This window comes from Grammomys surdaster, unplaced genomic scaffold (assembly GCF_004785775.1).
Source record: "Grammomys surdaster isolate TR1022 unplaced genomic scaffold, NIH_TR_1.0 958, whole genome shotgun sequence".
Taxonomy (NCBI): Eukaryota; Metazoa; Chordata; class Mammalia; order Rodentia; family Muridae; genus Grammomys; species Grammomys surdaster.
Window position 1 is genome coordinate 1571692 of NW_021605377.1, and position 18543 is coordinate 1590234.

Sequence of the window (18543 nt, forward strand, 5' to 3'; positions counted from 1 at the left end):
TAGCCTGTGCACATAGAGAGGATATGGCAATAGGAAATGTGTCTCATTTTGGCGGCTGATGATGACATTGCTGTTGTCTAGGTTACTGAAGATGGGCTTAGAGGTGGGGTTTTCTAATAGGTAACTTGAAGTATTTTAGTTTAAATATTTCAGACCTGTTTGAAAATGTCATCTTCATGTTTCATGTAAAGTTTTCTCTCTTTGTCTCAACAGCTTTTTCTGGTAGGAAACAAAGCTTTTCCATTTTAACTATCTTCTCCTTTGCACCGTAATATAATATACTCCTTGCTTCTCTCTCTCTCTCTCTCTCTCTCTCTCTCTCTCTCTCTCTGTCTCTCTCTCTCTCTCTCTTCAGGCTCCTGTCATCCCTGCCCCTACCCTCCTCCCTACCTCTCTGTGGGACCAAGGTCCAGAGGGGAAAAGGACATCTTCTTCAACAGACTGCCCAGGGCAGGGATGTTGACCCCTTTCTCCTTGTCCCTGCTCGGAAGCAGAGTTGTCAATAACTTCCCACTGATAGATGCTGCCAACCCAGAAGGCAGCCTTGGGCTGTTTGCTTCCCTTGCTTGTTTACCTCCTGCTGCACTGATTGATGGCTAGCCTGTGGCTCTCAATCTCCTCTCCCATTTGCTGCCCCAATTCAGCCTCCCTTGGGACTGGGTAATATCTGTACTGCATACATTTTTGTTTTTTTGAAACCACACTTTCTGACCAAGAGCAGTTTGTCCCTTTAGTCTGTTTCTTTATATTTTTCCCTACATTTCTTCTCAGTCTCAACTTCAGAGGTTGTGGGATAGCCTAACCAAAGACAGTATCAAAACATTTCTTAATACAGCTTAGACACTGCTCCCCCTCCCTTTGGTTTTCTTTGAAAAGAAAACCCACTGAGTGGTTTTAAAATCCCTGTGTTGCCTGAGCTATTAGGATCAAAGGCAGGGAAGTGTTTAGTTCACATCCCAGTAACTCACCCATCCTCAGTATGCAAATTAACAAGTATTAAGGAAAAGCAGGATTCCTGCCTGCACCCCCCCATCCCCCAGTGTGGCTACTTTGGAAAGAGTAACAGATAAAGAGGTCAGTTGATACTGGGGTGTTGAGTTTCAAACCTGGGACAAATGGCTGAGGTGTGGATTTAACATATCAAATGGACATTGGCCACCATGTTTTCCCAGCATCCTGTAAAGTTCTCTCCAAGGCCAGAGACCTCATCCTCTTGACCGGAAGTTTTCCCTGAATGGACCTTTAATGATGCCTGTCACAGTGACTCCCTGAGTTCATCTTCTGGGTCCTGACATGAAGTTTTAGTTTAAATAGAGTACAAGGGGTAAGCTTAACTTTAGTTCTAGTCATTGTGTGGTCCCACCCATGCCCATCACTGACACATCCTTGTTTGCCTGTGTTTCTGATCTGCTCTTCACACTGTGAACAAAAGCTGATTGGAGTTTCAGGACTGTGGAGAGATTGGAACCTTACCCGTCAGTGACTAACCATCTCATTTCCAGCTACTTTTAACCTTCCAGGACAACTGTGCCTTCTTCCACTCTGTATTGGAACTGACATCTCAGGACAATAGATTAAAAACCTTTTAGAATATCTTGACTTAAGATAGCTTCCACCAACCCCAAACCTAAGAATACCATCAGACAGCAGCGCCTTGGGCCTATAGCTAACCTCTCAGTGGCTGCCCACCAGTGCAGTTTAAGCTTGTCTTATCTTCATAAATCATCAGAGAGTCATCTCTCTGTATCCTGTAAACCTATACAAACTTCTTAAAACTGTTTCCATGTTGGAATATGGAATCTGGGGTAACCCAGATCTGTGTGCTCAGGCCAGGGTCACTCCCGAGTAAACTGTTCATAATTCCTTTCAGATGAGAGCTGTGGCTTTTCAACTGACAATGGGTATCTGAAAAAATTGTCACAGCTGTGTGAAATAAATTCTGGGAGAAAGTCCCCCTTTTTACCTGGCACCAGGGCCACAGTCTTTTCCTTTTCCAGCCCAAGACTTAGAGAAATTTCAGTCTAGGGGATTCCTTGTCTCAGTAGTCTTATAGCCAAAGGAAGGGGTCCAGGTGTTTCTAGAGTATCCTCAGTCTTATCAAAACAGTTGTAACTTACATGGGAAGGAGAGCAGAGGAACATTCTACAAAAGTTTGCATTCTCTCAAACTTGGCAATGTTACGCTTTTAGACCTTTTGTATTTCTTCAGAGCTAATGACATTGCTGGTCATGGGGTGGGTAGGATACACTTCTGTCAGTCTCCAGGGCTTCTGCAAATGACATGAGCCATTCCTTAGGGTCACCTGTGGTCCCTCTTGGGGGCCCCTCAGGATCACCTGGGGTCTCTGGGGGGGTGGTTCTAGCCAGTACTCAACCAGAAACTAGGCTGCTGTTCAAGGTCCTACAGTTGCAGTGAGGTCTTGTCATGGAGGAGAGACGTTGGCCTCACCTATTAAATACAGAATGGATAGTTAATTATTAATTGAAGTCATGGAGCATGGTATAGGGCAGTGTATGAAAGATGCTATTGAGGAAGTATCAAGGATGAGGTAAAATTTTTGCTAGGTGGTCCTAACAAGATTCTAGTTGAAGATGGATCATAGTTATCAGCCATCACTTGGGGGCTAGTAGAAGAGTGAAACCTGATCAGTTATTGAGGGTGATGAGATATTGAGTAGAGATTTTTGTTAAAATTGATTTATAATGTTGTTCCCCAAACTGGACTTTCTAAGGAAGCATTGATATGGGCTTGTTAGAAGATTCAGGAGGATGAATAATATTTGGTCAAGCAAAGTAGCCTTCTATATGCTACAAATATGTTCTGCATACTTATTCGCAATGAAAATTAAAGAATTTATTTAAAGTTGATTGTCCTGACTATAATATTGTTAAACTAGAAATATTAGGACATGGTAAATCATATTGCTTAAATATTTTAAAAATAATAAAATTTTAGCATAGAAGGAAATAAAAATGGGATTGCAGATTATATATTACAGGAGTTACTGGAGTTGTTAGGGTCAAAGCCTGCACCATGGCAACCCATAGGCTTGAGTACCTGTCACTAGCAGGCCCAGTGGACAAGTATGTGAAAAGCTCAGGGAATGTAGTTATTCACTGGTTGTGGTCATACTGTGAAGAGCAATGAATAAAGAAGTTCAACAACTCCTCCCAAATCTAGAAGTTTTTGTTTAAATAGGGTAGAGGGGAATGCATAATTAAGGCATGGTCTCATCCATCAGAGACTCATGTCTGGGATCCAGTCTCTCTTGCAAGACTACTGGACAAGCTGTCAGAACTTGGTAAAAGCTCTTCCTGGGAAGCAGGCTCCTCCTAGGAACCCACATGCTTCAGCCCTTTCTTTCTCCCAGAATGATATTCCCAAGGAGGAAATTCTATTTTCTTGGGTCCATTGTCTCACTATAGCCAGGGGGCAAAAATGTCTTTCTCTTTAGTATTTCTTCATCCCTGCCATGAGACATACATAGTGGAAATAATATTATGACTTGTCAAGGCCTAAGAGATATGAACAAAATCACAGTATAAGTATTAGTGCTTATAATTCTTTTACTTGTATACAAGAAAGAATAAAATGAATTGAAAAGTGCTGAATTAAAGGAGCTACATAAAGAAAAACACAATAGTTGCCTCATTGAATCTTTTTAGATTAGAATAGAAAATAAATTAAGAAGTAAATGCTCAAATGAATAAAGATCACACCTCACATATATTTGATAAAAATAAAGCTAACCAAATCTCTGAATAGGTCAGTAAAATAGACTCACACAGGCTAACAAAGGAGAAAAACAGAGCATAAGATATTATAATAGTGATAGAACTCTAAGTGTAGAAAATAACGATTACTATAAAATATATACAGTTTTAACAAAAGACTAGAAAAATTGAAGTGGCCAATTCCTAGGACAATGTAAATTATATAGGAAAATGTTGCCTGGTAAGGGAGGTAGAATCAGCATTTGATGTTGGCAGTTGAATGTGTGCTTTTATGCCTTGTGTTATTCTGCCTCTTCATCCTTTACTGAGGAGTCTGAGTATTCTAAGAGCTACTTATGAGCATCCAGCAGTAAGTGTTACAACTAATGATGAAACTCCACCAGGTGTACCATTGAATTCATTAACAGGACAAAATCATCCCTTTGTTACTTTAGATTCTCAAGCTAGTGCAGCTAAATAGGGAAAACCAACAGAATGAGTATTATAAAGAAAGACGGGTAGTTGTTATACCCAGAAAACCTAAAAGAAACTTCTCTGGACCATACTCAGATTGTTACATGGCTTTCTGGCTGAAGATGGTAGAAATCTGGCTTGTGGTACTCTGTGGTACAAGTGGAATAAGGATATAAGCCTTCTACCTCGTAGCGTGTCTAGATTCATAATGCAAGCATTCCCCCACCAACACACTTCTGAGTACTCAGTATCTCTTTCATAATTGACTATACTCTCCTAGCTGATGTTCTTGCTCCTTCATTATCTTTCTTCTCCATTTTTTTCAACTTGTGTGTACTCATGCATATATACATATGCATATTTTGCATGTGTGTGCTCACATATATGGGGTGTGGGATGGAGCCGAAGGTTCATGTCAAGAATCATCCTGTAGCACTCTTACACCCTATTCCCTGAGGCAGGGTCTCTCAGTCAAACTCAAAGCTCACTCCTATGCCTAGTCTTACAGACACCTTGCACTAGGGAGGCCCCCATCTCTGCTTTCCAAGGATGCGATTACAGATGTGCTGCCAAGGCCACCCTATATCTACGTGGGTTCTGGGTATCTGAATTCTAGTTCTTCACATTTAAGCCACATGTTTTAACTGCTCAGCCTCCAGACTGTTAACAGAGTAGCCGAGTGGCCTTTTTTATACATATATATTCGCAGTTCTGGGGATAGAATCCAGGGCAAGGTGCATAGTAGGCAAACAGTTTACCACTGCGCTGCGTTCACAGCCTGTATTTTAAAGTGTTACCAAATTGTGTTATTTCTTTGTTCACCAGCCTTAAGTGGCTTTCCGTTCCAGTAAAGGTCAAAGCCACAATGGCCAAGTCCCTACGAGGTCTGGCCTTGACATTCTGAACTCCTTTTCCACTTGGCCTTGCTGCTACAGCTACTCTGGCCTTTTTCTATTCTGCAACATGTCAAAGCCCCCTTTTCTGTGTGAAATGGCCTCTTAAAGTTGTGTGCTAGAGGTCTCACTGACTATGGCACATAAAAGAGCACTCTATTTCTTCTGCTATTTTGTTGTCACAATATTGGGCTCTTACTTGCTATGACTTGTCTCTGATATATTTACATATTCATATATTGGTATTGAGATTTAAGGACCACGGGGCAGGCAATTTTGCCTTTTTTGTCTCGTCCCCCTAATCTGAGTGCTGCACCATCAGTGACAGGGACAGTGAGAACAGTGGCTGTGCACAGTACGTGTTCAATAATGGGTTTTGGAATGAATGAATTAAAAAATTTAATCAGCAACAGTAATTAAGGGATATGAAAAATAAGTTGTTGTCTATAATTACAATAAACAACTAAACTTATTGGGCTCAGGGTGGTGGTACATGCCTTGGGAAGATAAAGGTAGTCTGAGTAATGTAGCAAGACTCTGCAAACAACCAACCAAATGTCACGTCTTTGGAATTTAAATGACCAGGCAATGTTGAGAATATGACTCAGTGGTAGAGCACTTGTTCTATCACTCATCCGTAAGACCTTGATTCCCAATACCATAAGAAGAAGGACTAAACCAGCTAGCCAATCAGCCATCCAGCCAATTAACCATGCAACCAATGGACACACCCAATACAGCAGTGGTCCTCAACTTGTGAGTCAGTATTCCTTTGGGGGTCAAGACCCTTTCACAAGGATCACATGTAGTCAGACTTTGGCTCCTTTGTGGGTTCCTTATTCTTCTGCCCTTCTCCACCTCTCTTCTTCCACCCCTTTAACCCCTTAACACTAAAGAGGAAAGAGAAAAAGGGAGATTAGATTATTCTTAGACTTTTTCTGCTGATTATGGCCATCGAGTTCCTTAGGTTAAATTTCATCTTCGCTGTCAGAATATCTAATTTCTTCTTTGCATACGACTACTTAACAAACAGATCAACATCAACCAACCAACAAACAGCAACCCACCAATTATAACAACAACAACAACCACCCCACCTCTCAGGCCCCTGGCATTTATATACCCTCTGCAAAGTCCTCAGAATTCCAAATGTCACACAAACTATCTGCACCTGGCAAAATCACATCCCTGCTAGAGCATGAGGCAAATCATAGTCAGCTGTGGACAGTCTGAGCCAGCCCCACATTCCCACATCTGGGATTAGAACAGATTCCCGTAATGTCTGTGTTTTTCAAAGAGACAAAAAAATTCACTGCAGTCGCACATCAGATATCCTGAATATCAGGCATTTACATTACAATTTATAACAGTGGCAAAATTATAGTTATGAAATAGCAATGAAATAATTTTGAGGTTAGGGGTCACCATGAGGAACATGAGGAACTGTGTTAACAGGTTGCAGCGTTAGGAAGAGTGAGATCCACTTGCCATCAGGCATTAGGCACTGAAAGAGGACTGTCGTTGCCTTGAAGCCCTGCTTCCCTTAGTATGGAGCAGTGTAAGCCATTTCATGTTCCTGGACACTGTGTATGTGATCCATAAAGTACAATAATTATAGTGTGCATTTGCAGCTTTCCTATGAAGAGTTAATGAGTTAGTATTTTTAAAAATAATATATTTTAGATTACAGCTTGCACTAATATTAAGTGTATAGGTGTGTTCAAGAAAATTTAAAGTTATTTTAAAGACTGATATAAGGACAGAATGAGGAAGTTAGTCCATTAAATCACACTGAGCAAGAACTAACTTCTATGGAGTAGGCATTAAGAGATAATTTTACAATCTGGATTTTTTTTGGATGCTTTTCTTCGTTGTGGTGTCAAGGTGAGAAACAATGTGGATTTGATTCAGTAAATATCTATGGTAAGGCAATTGACAGGGTGAACTCAGCTGAGCTGATGGAAATAGAACATAGGAACAGTCAATAACTATTCATTTTGTAAAAAAAATTAAAATAGCTCCTTCAAGTCCTTAAGAGTAATGAAATATTGGAAAAACACAATGGAAAAATGAGGCACTTACAAAAGAAATACTGTTGGCCCCCAAACATAGAAAATCTCAATTATTTCATAATAATGAAAAGGAACTTTAAGACTGAGCCTGGAGTGGAGCACGCCAGCCCGGTCCTGAATCTGGCGGTCGGTGCTAACTACATGTGTGATGCTGGGAAAGAGCTGTTTTACTTCCTCATTAAAGAACTCAGAATTATAGTCTCGCCTGTGCCCTGGACGACTCACTGCCAGACCCTACCTGCCCTTGGTGGTTGGGGTGAGGTGGCATGGAGTCAGGTGAGAAATGTCACAGCAAGCTCATGTGACCGCTGCTGCAAGCTCCTTTAATACCCTCCACCTGCGCCCCATTGGTCCCAAGAAAGCATCTCTTCAAGACAGCAGTTCCTGATTGGCTGGCATTGGTTGGCAATCCTTGGTCTCTCCAGCATACTTCAATTAGGTCCTCCTGTAGAAGTTGCCTTTGCGGCTCCGGCATTACATTTATGCAGAGGTGGCTGCTGCTGTTTCTCCAACATTATAAAAGTTAAAAACGGATGCCTGTATAAGCCCTTCACATGTCTCATAGCATGCAGCTGCCCAAGTCCATGTGTTGCTCATGTTCTTTTCCTCTTGCTGCCCCAGTTTCCCAAATATTTAAATGTATGGGCATCTTGTGTTGTAGGGTTGTTTTTTATAAGTACCTCTATTCGTTTCCTGTTGCTGATGTAGTAAATTATCACAAATTTAGTAGTTTAAACCTTGAGAGTCTATTGTGTTATAGCCACAGAGGTCAGCAGATCTCAATGGGATAAAACCAAGGAGTTAGAAGAGTTGCTTTGTCTTTGAGAGGCTCTGGGGAAATATATTTTCTTGCCTTTTCCAAATTCTAGAGCAGTGGTTCTCAACCTTCCTAATACTGCGGCACTTTGGTACACTTCCTCATGTTGTGGTGATACCCACCATCCCCAACTGTAAAAGCATTTCTTTGCCACTTCATAACTGTAATTTTCCTAGTTGTGACTCATAATGTAAATATACGATGTGCCGGATATCTGATATGTGACCCCTGTGGCAGTTGCGACCCATGGGTAAGAACTAATGGTCTAGTGGCTGATCACATCCCTGGGTGCTTTGTCTTTTAGTTTTACAACCCAGTGAACAGTGAGGTCTCTTGCTGTAGTCTCTATGGTTCTACATCTCCTACTACCCGCTCTGTTTAAGGACATCTCTGATTGCATTGGATGCCTCTGGATAATCCAGGTTAAAATCAGAATGATCAGCAGTTTAATTCTGGCAGTGGCCTTAATTCCTCCTTGCCAGTTGACATGTCGTCTTCATTGACTCTAAAGATTAGAATTTGGATTTGTGACATATTACTATTGTGCATTTGACAGTACCTCTGACTTACTATCTAGGAAGTGAATACAAGGGTAGAAGGAACAATCACCATTGAATCCATGGTGTGTGATCATGGCAGGTTAATCTCTCTCATCTGTCAACAGTTTGTTTTCAAGCATCCTGTCAACTTTAGAGGGTGGGGGTGTTAGCTGGGAACATTGTTTTATAGTTTTACCAGTGACAAAGTTGAAAGCAAATTGGCATGTCTAGTCTGGTTTTCATCAGGGCTCTGTTTAATGGTTACAATGTTTAGGGTTATGCTCAGAATGGTTACAAATGTTCACATTCTGAATTGTTTCCTGTGGAAACTTATTATATATATTGAAGAACCAGACTGAATGATGTGATGATTACTCAAGCCATTTCTGCTTGCAGCCAACCTATTATGTACTTTGCTATGCAACTACAATGAAAAGTTCAATGTTCATATTATTCATATAACATTTTTGTTAGTGTAATTTTGCCCACTATACTCCCTAAAGTGCTAGCTTTTGTGTAATTGTGTTTACAGTCTAACATATGACTGCATGCTAGAGCAGTTGTTATATCGTCTCAAAAAATGGTATGAAAACACCTTGGGAAGTTGGGACTCTGTCAGATAGGTATTTTATTTTTTAAAAATCCATTATTTTAAGTTACATTTGGTAGCCATTTTATGTTCACTGTATCAGTCTAATTCTCTTGAGCAGAGCTTCTTGAATCTCTTCTGTTTGCTTCTCCTTTAAGCTTGAGAATACTTATGTGACCCAAAGTACATAGAATAGTTATACAAATTATACACTTACTGATGCCAAATCATAATGAAATCTATCTGAATATACTGATACCAAATCATAATGAAATCTATCTGAATATAATTGTTCACATATATGTATGTGTATGTAATCTATACATATAATTTTATTATTTACTAAGACCAAAACCAAATTTCATACTAATGGGAAGGATGTGGTCTTATTTTATGTGGAGAATTAAAACTAGGCTGAATGTTTGGTGGTATACAATATGCACCTCTTTAGCGTTTTTTGGAGTTGATTGATATTTTGATTTTATAATCATCAGTGTGTTATTTCTCTTCACAGAATTGCATAGTGCAGAAAGAAAGTACATTTAGGGCCATTTCAGAAACATTTGGACATTCTCTCCTAATTCCAAGTTAAAATGAATTAATGAATTTTTAAAATGAAATTAGCCAGCTACCAGAATTTCAAAAATCAAACATTTCAATACAATGCAGCTCAGATTTACAAATTCGACATTTCTGTGCTGAGGAATGAAAGTAGGGAAATACATAAGTTTTTGTTTTCTGTAATTAAACCATCCTGTATCTATAATAGCAGAAAACTTCATATGTTCAGTTAAAACACTGCATCTCAAACTATGAGTCTGAATCAACGTATTTCAGATAGCACTTGCTGTCATATGTGGCATGAGAGCATGTGCTGTCATGTGTGGCATGAGAGTATGTGTTGTCATGTGTGACATGAAAGCATGTGTTGTCATGTGTGGTGTGAGAGCACTTGCAGTAAAAGTACACATGTTGTTTGTTCAGAACCAAGTAATGACTTGAAATGCATCATGGGACAGTGTTTCCAGAAACAGCTTTAATTCATTGTGTATTGTTTTTGAATTAATTTTTGGTTGCTGCATTTTCAGAAACCATTTACTCTCTCCATTTTCCCCATCTCCCTTTATTCAGTCGTGTGCTCCCATATGAGGTTATGCCTTTTCATTTAAGAAGCTGTGTTATACCAATCATAGTGGCATATGCCTTTAATCCTAGTACTTGGGAGGCAGAGGCAGGGGGATCTATGTGAGTTTGAGGCTCGCCTGGTCCACATAATGTGTTAGTGTGTTCCATATTGAGACCTGATCAACAAAAACAAATAAAAAGAAGAAGAGAAAAAAATAAATGGAGGGATAGAACCTTCAAAATGTATTTAAGTATCAAATATATCTGTATAATATATATTGTAAAGAGGAATTTATTAGATTGTCTTATCCTATAAGGGCTGGAGTGTTCTACAATGGCTTTCTGTAGGCTGGAGAAACAGACAGTCTGATAGCTTTTCAGTCCAAGAAAGTGAATGGCTCAGTAGTCCCAATCTAATCCTGAAAGTCTGGAAGATCACTAGAGAGCTGCCGGTATCGAGTCCACATCAGCAAGCTGGAGAAGCTGGAGTCTGACACCAGTGGAGGATGTATCAGCAGCAGTCGTGTTAGAGACACCTGCTCAAGAAGAAGTAAGGAGGTGTGCTCCTTTCCCTTGGGATTTCTTCTTCTGGGTTGCCCACTTTGAGGGAGCCTCTTACTCCCTTCGGTTAATCCTGTCTGGAAATGCTGTCACAGAAGGTGATGGTGTGTCTCTTAGTGGATGTTGGGAACCAATCATATCAGTGTAACCTTTGATTTTTCTTTCCCTCTGGCCCCAATAATAACATCGAACTATTATATAATATGAAAGTCTCTGCCCACATTAGGCTATCGATCACTTGAAATATGGCTAGTCAGAGGGCTTATGGGGTTCTCTTTACTAGTAACCTATTTCCCTAGCTCCAGAAAAGCTCCAGAAAAAGCCGACACACTCTTACATTGTTAAAAATGGACATTTTCCATATGTCTGTGAAGACAATAGTGATGACCAATTTGTGGAATAGCTATTCCTTACATCTCATTGGCTGTACACACACACACCACACACACACACACACACACACACACACACACACACACACACACACACACACACTGGCCCAAGAATCTCAGGATTACATTTAAGGATTATCTTCTTCAGTATCTTTAATATGAAAAACCAAAGAAATAAAATAGTTTCATGCATGTCCTGGCCATCTGAAAGTTCAGTAGAAAGCCCATTTCATAGGAATCTAGTTGCATTATTACATGGACTACAACCAAGGGGATGAAGTATTTTGGAAAATTTTGATCTCATGGTATGAAAGCATTGCTTTTGGGTAAACCATGCTGACGGGAAGATTTTAAAATATTTGGAAGTGCTATTTTAGTCTCTATTAGAATAAGATAAAGAATCTGGGTTTTAAAAAAACCACATGTATAATAAGATTCACAAACCTTTTTCGTACATCTGCTAAAGGTACTTATTATGACTGAGTAAAGGAGGGATATATTTTTAAAAAGTTGGAGTGAATGGGCTATTGACTCAAGGCATGAGCTTTCCAGAATCAAGGTTTCCTTTTTAAGGTTTTAGTGTGAGGTTTGGGGCCTGGATTATTTATAGCATTCAAATGTGTAGAGATGTTCTGAGGATATGTGGATGCGTGCCTACAGGCTCTGTCAATAGGTGCAGCTGAATTTAGCTCCCTGGGACACATGCTAAATTTCTATTCTGAATCTCCTTGTTTATAAAAATATGTGCCTATATGCATTCTCCTTAGAAGACCAGATATTCATTAGAAAAATTTCAGGTTTCTATTACACTTACTATTTTTGTTGCTAATACGGAAGTGAGATGCAAGACGTAATGGAATGCATAGACTCTCCGCCTTATATTAGCAATAAATACCAATGCCCCTTTCCACTGAATACTTATAAGATTTTAATAACATGCAGGAAATTCAAAACATATTGGTTTATTTATAGATCCTTGTCATTTGTTTTCCCTCCATTGTAAGAGTGTTCTGAACAGCACGGGGTTCTTCGGTAGCTTGTCTGAAGTCAGGCATTCCCCAGAGACACCAAAAGACCAGCCCTTGAGGTTCCTACTAATAGAGGTATCTCACCACTGGCATGTCATTCCTGGTGGGAACCTCAGTCATGTGCCAAGCTAACTCTTTTCCATATGGTTATCATCTTTCATAGATTTTCTTTTAGATGTAAGAATTTGAATTTCCTCCCTCAGTTTTCTCAATTTGCCACTATGTACCCAATAGTTCAGGATATTTCTTTCATTCTGTTCTATTAAAATCGATTGTTCTCATATACATAAAGTACATAAATACATACATCTTTTTGAAACAAGGACTAGAGAGTTGGCTCAGCAGTGAGATCACTCCCTGTTCTTCAAGAGGTCCTAGGTTCAATTCCCAACAACCACATGGTGGCTCACAGTCATCTGTAATGGGATCTGATGCCCTCTTCTGGTGTGCAGGAGTGAGTACATGCAGATAGAGTATTCATATACATAAAAATAGGTGAATAAATCAATCTTTAAAATGAACTGTCAACCCAATTCCCTTTCTGGCCACTTTCCAAAACCCGTCAGAAAAGCTGTCATTTTCAAATGCCGACCTTGCTATGCCAGAAGTGTCGAGTTGACTGCAGAATTAATTCCAAGTTTCTTAGAATGTTAGGAGTCTCCTCACAATCTGAGGCAAACCTACCATGATGGTTATTCTTCATTGCCAGCTTGAGCAGATTTAGAATCATCTCACAGACAAACCTATGGTGTGCTATGAGTGTGTCTTCAGTGTATGAGAAAAGACTCACCTTGATGTGGTAGCAGCAGCCCATGTGCAGGGTCCTGACCTGGTTAAAAATGGAAAAAATCAGACAAACACTGACATTGCTTTTCCTGTTTTCTTTCTTTCTTTCTTCTTTACTTTTGAAACAAGGTATAGTTTATTGAATATTGATACAAATTTAAGATTATCTTTGATATACACAATGTATGTATATATGTACATATTAACATTTATTTGATTTGGTGTACTTATATAATTCTTTTTAAATTTATTTACATTTCAAATGTTTTCCCCTTTCTCAGTTTCCCCTCCAGAAACCCTGTATCCCATCCTCCCTCCCCCATCTCACCCATGCACTCCTGCTTTCCTGACCTGGCATTCCCCTACACTGGGGCATCGGGCATCAGGCCTTCACAGGACCAAGGGCCTCCCCTCCCATTGATGTCTGACAAGGCCATCCTCTGCTACATATGCAGCTGGAGCCATGGGTCCCTCCATGTGTATTCTTTGGTTGGTGGTTTAGTCCCTGGCAGCTCTGGGAGGGGGGTCTGGTTGGTTGGTATTGTTGTTCTTCCTATGGGTTGCAGACCCCTTCAGCTCCTTCAGTCCTTTTGCTAACTCCTCCATTGGGGACCCCGCGCTCAGTCCAGTGGTTGGCTACGAGCATCCACCTTTGTATTTGTCAGGCTCTGGGAGAGCCTCCCTTTCCTAATCTGTTGAGATGTGAGCAAGTTCCTGCTGCCCCAGCTACAGGCTACTCCTGTGGCCATGCCTTCTTAATCATGTTGGGCTGTATCCGAACTGTCTCCCAATATAAACCAATTAAGGTCTTAATGTTAGATATTTGATCACAGCAATTAAAAAAGAAACTAATGAATCTACCCTTTCTCTTCATCTTTCCCCCCTTAATATTTTAAAGAATTCAAATTGTCTCTGACTGTGTTTCCTGCCATTGGATCCCCTTCTTCTAACTGACCTTGTTTGGCCTCAGTGAGAGAGAATGTGCTTAGCCCTGATGCAACTGGGTATTCCAGGATGGGGTGGTACCCAAGGCAGGCTTCCCATTCTCTGAGAAGAAGGGTAGGGACTTATGACAGTGGAATTATGAGGGGTGAGGAGGGGGACTATGATCAGGATGTAAAGTGAAGGAATAAATAAATTAGTAAAGAAAAAAATGAATTAAATGTACCTTTGTATGTGTTTTTTCTGCATATAATCATAACCAAGAGACTGAGACATTTTATGTATTTTCTAGATTAATGCTAATATCTCCCATCTATTCAATGGGAATAATAAGAGTATTTGTCTTATACAGATGTGAAGGGGTTATTGCATAAGAAACATTTGGGATTCTGAGTCAAATATAATATTTTGTAGTTCACTTTTTTTCACTTAGTATAGTTTTGTTAACTTTCAAGGAGTATACAGATAGATAATAGTTACCTACTGTAGTAGTGATGTAACATTGCATACCCTGGTTAATCCATAGTGAATGAATTAGCAAGCATCAAGGTCTTTATTCCTTTTACATTAATTATATGTGTATGCCACATTTGGTTTGGTCATCTGTTGGTTGACAGGCATTTAGGCTTTTTGACTATCTCAGCTATTGGTGGATAATGCCGCCAGTGCACACAAGAGTGTTGTTATCTTTATTGCCATGATGTTCATATTTTGGTATATGTTCAGAAGTGTGATTGCTTGGCCATATGAAGTTCTATTTTTAATTTATTTTAAAACTTCCACAGTATTTTCATGGTGACTATATCATTTTACATTTTAGCTAGCAGTATATAGGCACTCTCTACTCCTCAAACCCTTACAAGCACTTTTTAGTTTTTTTTTTTTAACAGCTATGAAAAGAATGAGAATAACCATCCTAATGGTTGTATTCATATTTCATACTGTTTTTGGTTAGTGAAACTGATTACTGATGAAATCTGATGATTAATGAAATTGTATGCTTTTTCATATACCTATTGTCAATTTCTATATTCCGTTTGGAGAATATGTATTCAAGATTTATGCTATTTTACATGGGATTATTTGGGATTTTTTGATGTGTTATACAATTTATAATTTCTTTTCCTGGTTTGTGTGTGCATGTACATGTCTCTCTGTGTGTGTGTGTGTGTGTGTGTGCACACACGTGCCATGTGTGGTACAGGTGGCATCAGAGGGCAGAACAGGGCAACTGTGGCGACAGACTTAGATTCTATGGGTGCTAGGAATGAAACTCATAGCCTTTTAAGCATTGACTGTGAGCCTTTAATGGCCAAACTCCAGCTCCATTTTTCTGTTTCTTAAAATAGAAGCTGAGGTTATCAGTTTGAGCCTTTCCTCTCATTTCAATCTGTTTTAGTGACACAAGTTCTTTAAGGTACACTTTAGTTGCATATGGAAAGTTTTAGCATGTAAAGTTTAAGTCAGTTTAGTAAGTAAAGTTTAGTGTGTTGTGTTTTAAGAATAAAATACTTTGCAATTTTCTTTTTTATTATCTTCTTTGACTTTGATGTCACTTCATTGCTAATACTTGGGGTTTCCAGATACTTTTGTGTGAGTGATTTTTAATTTGATTTTACTGTAGTTAGAGAATATATCTTTCTTGATTTGAATACTTTCATGTATATTGGGACTGTTTTCTGTTTCATGATTTGCTGTGTTTTCATAAATATCCTGAGTTTACTTGCAAAAACTTTTATTATTCTGTTATTATGGCATAAAACATTACATAAATTCCAGTTAGGTCAAGTTGGTAGATAATATTATTTAGTTTCATACTGATTTTCTTTTTATTTCATCAACTGAGAGATGGTTTAATTTTTTTCAGGCATAGGTATATTTTTTTCTTTGCAGTTGAGCTAGGTTTTATTTAATGTATTTTGAAGATCTGTTGTTATATGCATTAAAAACTACTTAAGATTATTCTGTACTCTTGTCAAGAGGTTCCCTTAATGACTATGAAATGATCCCTTCTGCCTTTGGTTTATGTGTGTTGCAACCTCATTTAGAGCAGGTCTTCCTTCTCTATTAAGAAAATCATTGAGGTTTCTTAGTTCTCTCTCTCTCTCTCTCTCTCTCTCTCTCTCTCTCTCTCTCTCTCTGTCTCTCTCTCTGTGTGTGTGTGTCTGTGTTCGGGTGTGTGTTATAGAGGCCTTGCATATGCTAGGCAAGTCTACATTTAGCTGTACAAGCAGCTCAGTAATTTAGGTTTTTCTTGGGCCATTTTATTAAATCTCTCTTTCAATGTCTCTCTCTCAGTATGTATATATGTGTATGTATTCACTTATGTATATCTGTTTATGTATTTTCCTGCATGTATGAATGCATATCATATCTATTATCTACATTAGACTTTTTTTTCTCCTTTTGAGACAGGACTTAGATGTAGCCCTGGCTGTCCTGGAACCTCTGTATAGACCATGCTGGTTTCCAATTTTCAGAGATCTGCCTGCCTCTGCCTCTCCAGTACTAGAATTAAAGCCATGAGCCACCGCACCCAGTCAGACTATGCTCTTATAAGACAAGATTATTGATTATGATTTTGTGTTTTCAGTGCTTCTCTTAATATGTGACCTAGAGCTAATGCATTATAAATATTTCATGATTGTGAATCTGTCATCAGCTAATATCTTTTTTTTTAATTTCAATATCAGCATGAACGCTAGATAAAGTCATTCTGTCTGCTCTTAGGCAAGTGTCTTTCAATACTTTATTGTCTCCAAAGGCTAAAAGTAATTTCTTTAATTGCAGTGATCAAGTATAAAATGAGTGTTTTACGTAGTCACATGTTAGCTCCAGAATATATTGTATGGTAAAGTCAATGGTAAAAGCATAATTATTGGGATCTTCTTGTGCTTTTATATACATTTTCTTGGCAGCAATAGAACAAGAGCAGTTTAAGTCTTCCCATAATGTGAATGTGTGTTGCAGTGCACATAAATCTCCTCTATGTCAGGGTTGGTCATTAAAAGAGTGGAGGCAAATGTCACAGATCCTTATTCTTTACCACATGCACCTGCGTGTTAACACGTAAGTAATAATAGACAGTAAGAGGGAAATTTTGGACCCAATTTTAATGCATGGCAGTGAACATATATTCTGCAATCTGTTTTTTTTTTTGATGATGCTGACACTTGCTGTTGAATTTCTCTACGTCAAATAAATGAAGTTTTTCTTTGGGTTATAGATGAAAGACGCCATCCATTTCATACAGAACTGCAGTTTTCCTATGCTACATGCCACCTGCTGCGTGACTATGTGGTTCTTGCTCTTGAAAGCGTGACTCCGTAACTGTTAACTCTGCGCTTGTGTTTTGTTCGCAGCATCTGGCGAGGTCCCAATGTGAACTGCACAGACAGTTCGGGTTACACCGCTTTACACCACGCAGCCTTAAATGGACATAAGTAAGTGGCACTTATCCGGACTGGGTGTTTTCTGGATTTGGTTACATGTGATGACATTAACTGTATCTGTCGATGCCTTTCTCATTTTGCGAGACTTCTGGTCCTAGGCAATTTGGCAAGGAGGCACCAGATGATAATACTGATAACTTAAGCTTGGAGGGAGTATCATTGAGCATGAGTGTGTTCAGAGTGTCAATTCAAAGGAGGAGTAAACAGTATCACTTTGGAATGATAGAAGCGGGGACCATGTTAATCCTGTGTAGTTTTAGGGAAAGAACAGGATAAAACACCACTGCTTACCTTCTTGTGAACTTCGCTTACTCCCACTCCACACAGGAGTGGACTCTTGCAGTGGTCCTGCCACTAGAGGCCATGGGTACTTATGTGATGTTTTCTGTCATATATGAGTACTTTTCTCAACTCTAGTCTGTTTGATCTTATGAGATTAATGTTTTAATTAATATGATAGTTTATGCAATGGGGCATGAGAGAGAATATAACTACAACCAGCACTTTATATCTGTATTCTAGGTAGGTGAGCTAAGGGTTTGCTGCTAAGATGTGATGCATCTTCTTGGTGACACAGATGTTCTGTCTTTTGTTACCTTAAGAGAAATGTACCCCTTTCTGTCTCCCCCTTTCCCTTTTTGTTTTACCTTTGCAGATATGATGCAAGTTGATTCCTAGGCTTGACTCTTTTTATTTCACTTTAGAGTTTTGAGTGGGATGTGGTCATCAAATCATGCTTGTATCCCAGCACTTGGGAAGCACAGACTAGATTAGGAGTTCAAGATCATCCTTGGCTACTTTGTGAGTTCAAGGGCATCCTGAGCTACAAGAGAATACACACACACACACACACACACACACACACACACATACACACACATACAGACACACATACACACACACACATACAGACACACATACACACACACGCACGCATACACACGTATACACAGGCACATACACACATACACACACATACACATACACACACATGCATGCACAGACACACACAGACACATACACACACACACACACACACACACGTTTGTTTCTTCCCACCTAGTATTTATTTAAATTTGAAGCACACAGGCCTTACTTATACTTGATCATTACTTTGGTGGACATAAATCTCTAACTTCAAAAAAAAATAAACCGTTCCA

The 18543-nt window shown here is 39.2% G+C and overlaps 1 protein-coding gene across 1 annotated transcript in view; it reads left to right on the forward strand.

Moving 5' to 3' along the window:
• The window catches only part of Anks1b (ankyrin repeat and sterile alpha motif domain containing 1B), a 471928-nt gene that overhangs the window by 133133 nt on the left and 320252 nt on the right, over positions 1 to 18543 (forward strand). Inside the window, exon 2 of the mRNA XM_028783036.1 lies at positions 17294 to 17374. Coding sequence (XP_028638869.1) covers positions 17294 to 17374 — 81 coding nt within the window. The remainder of the gene's footprint in view (positions 1 to 17293; positions 17375 to 18543) is intronic.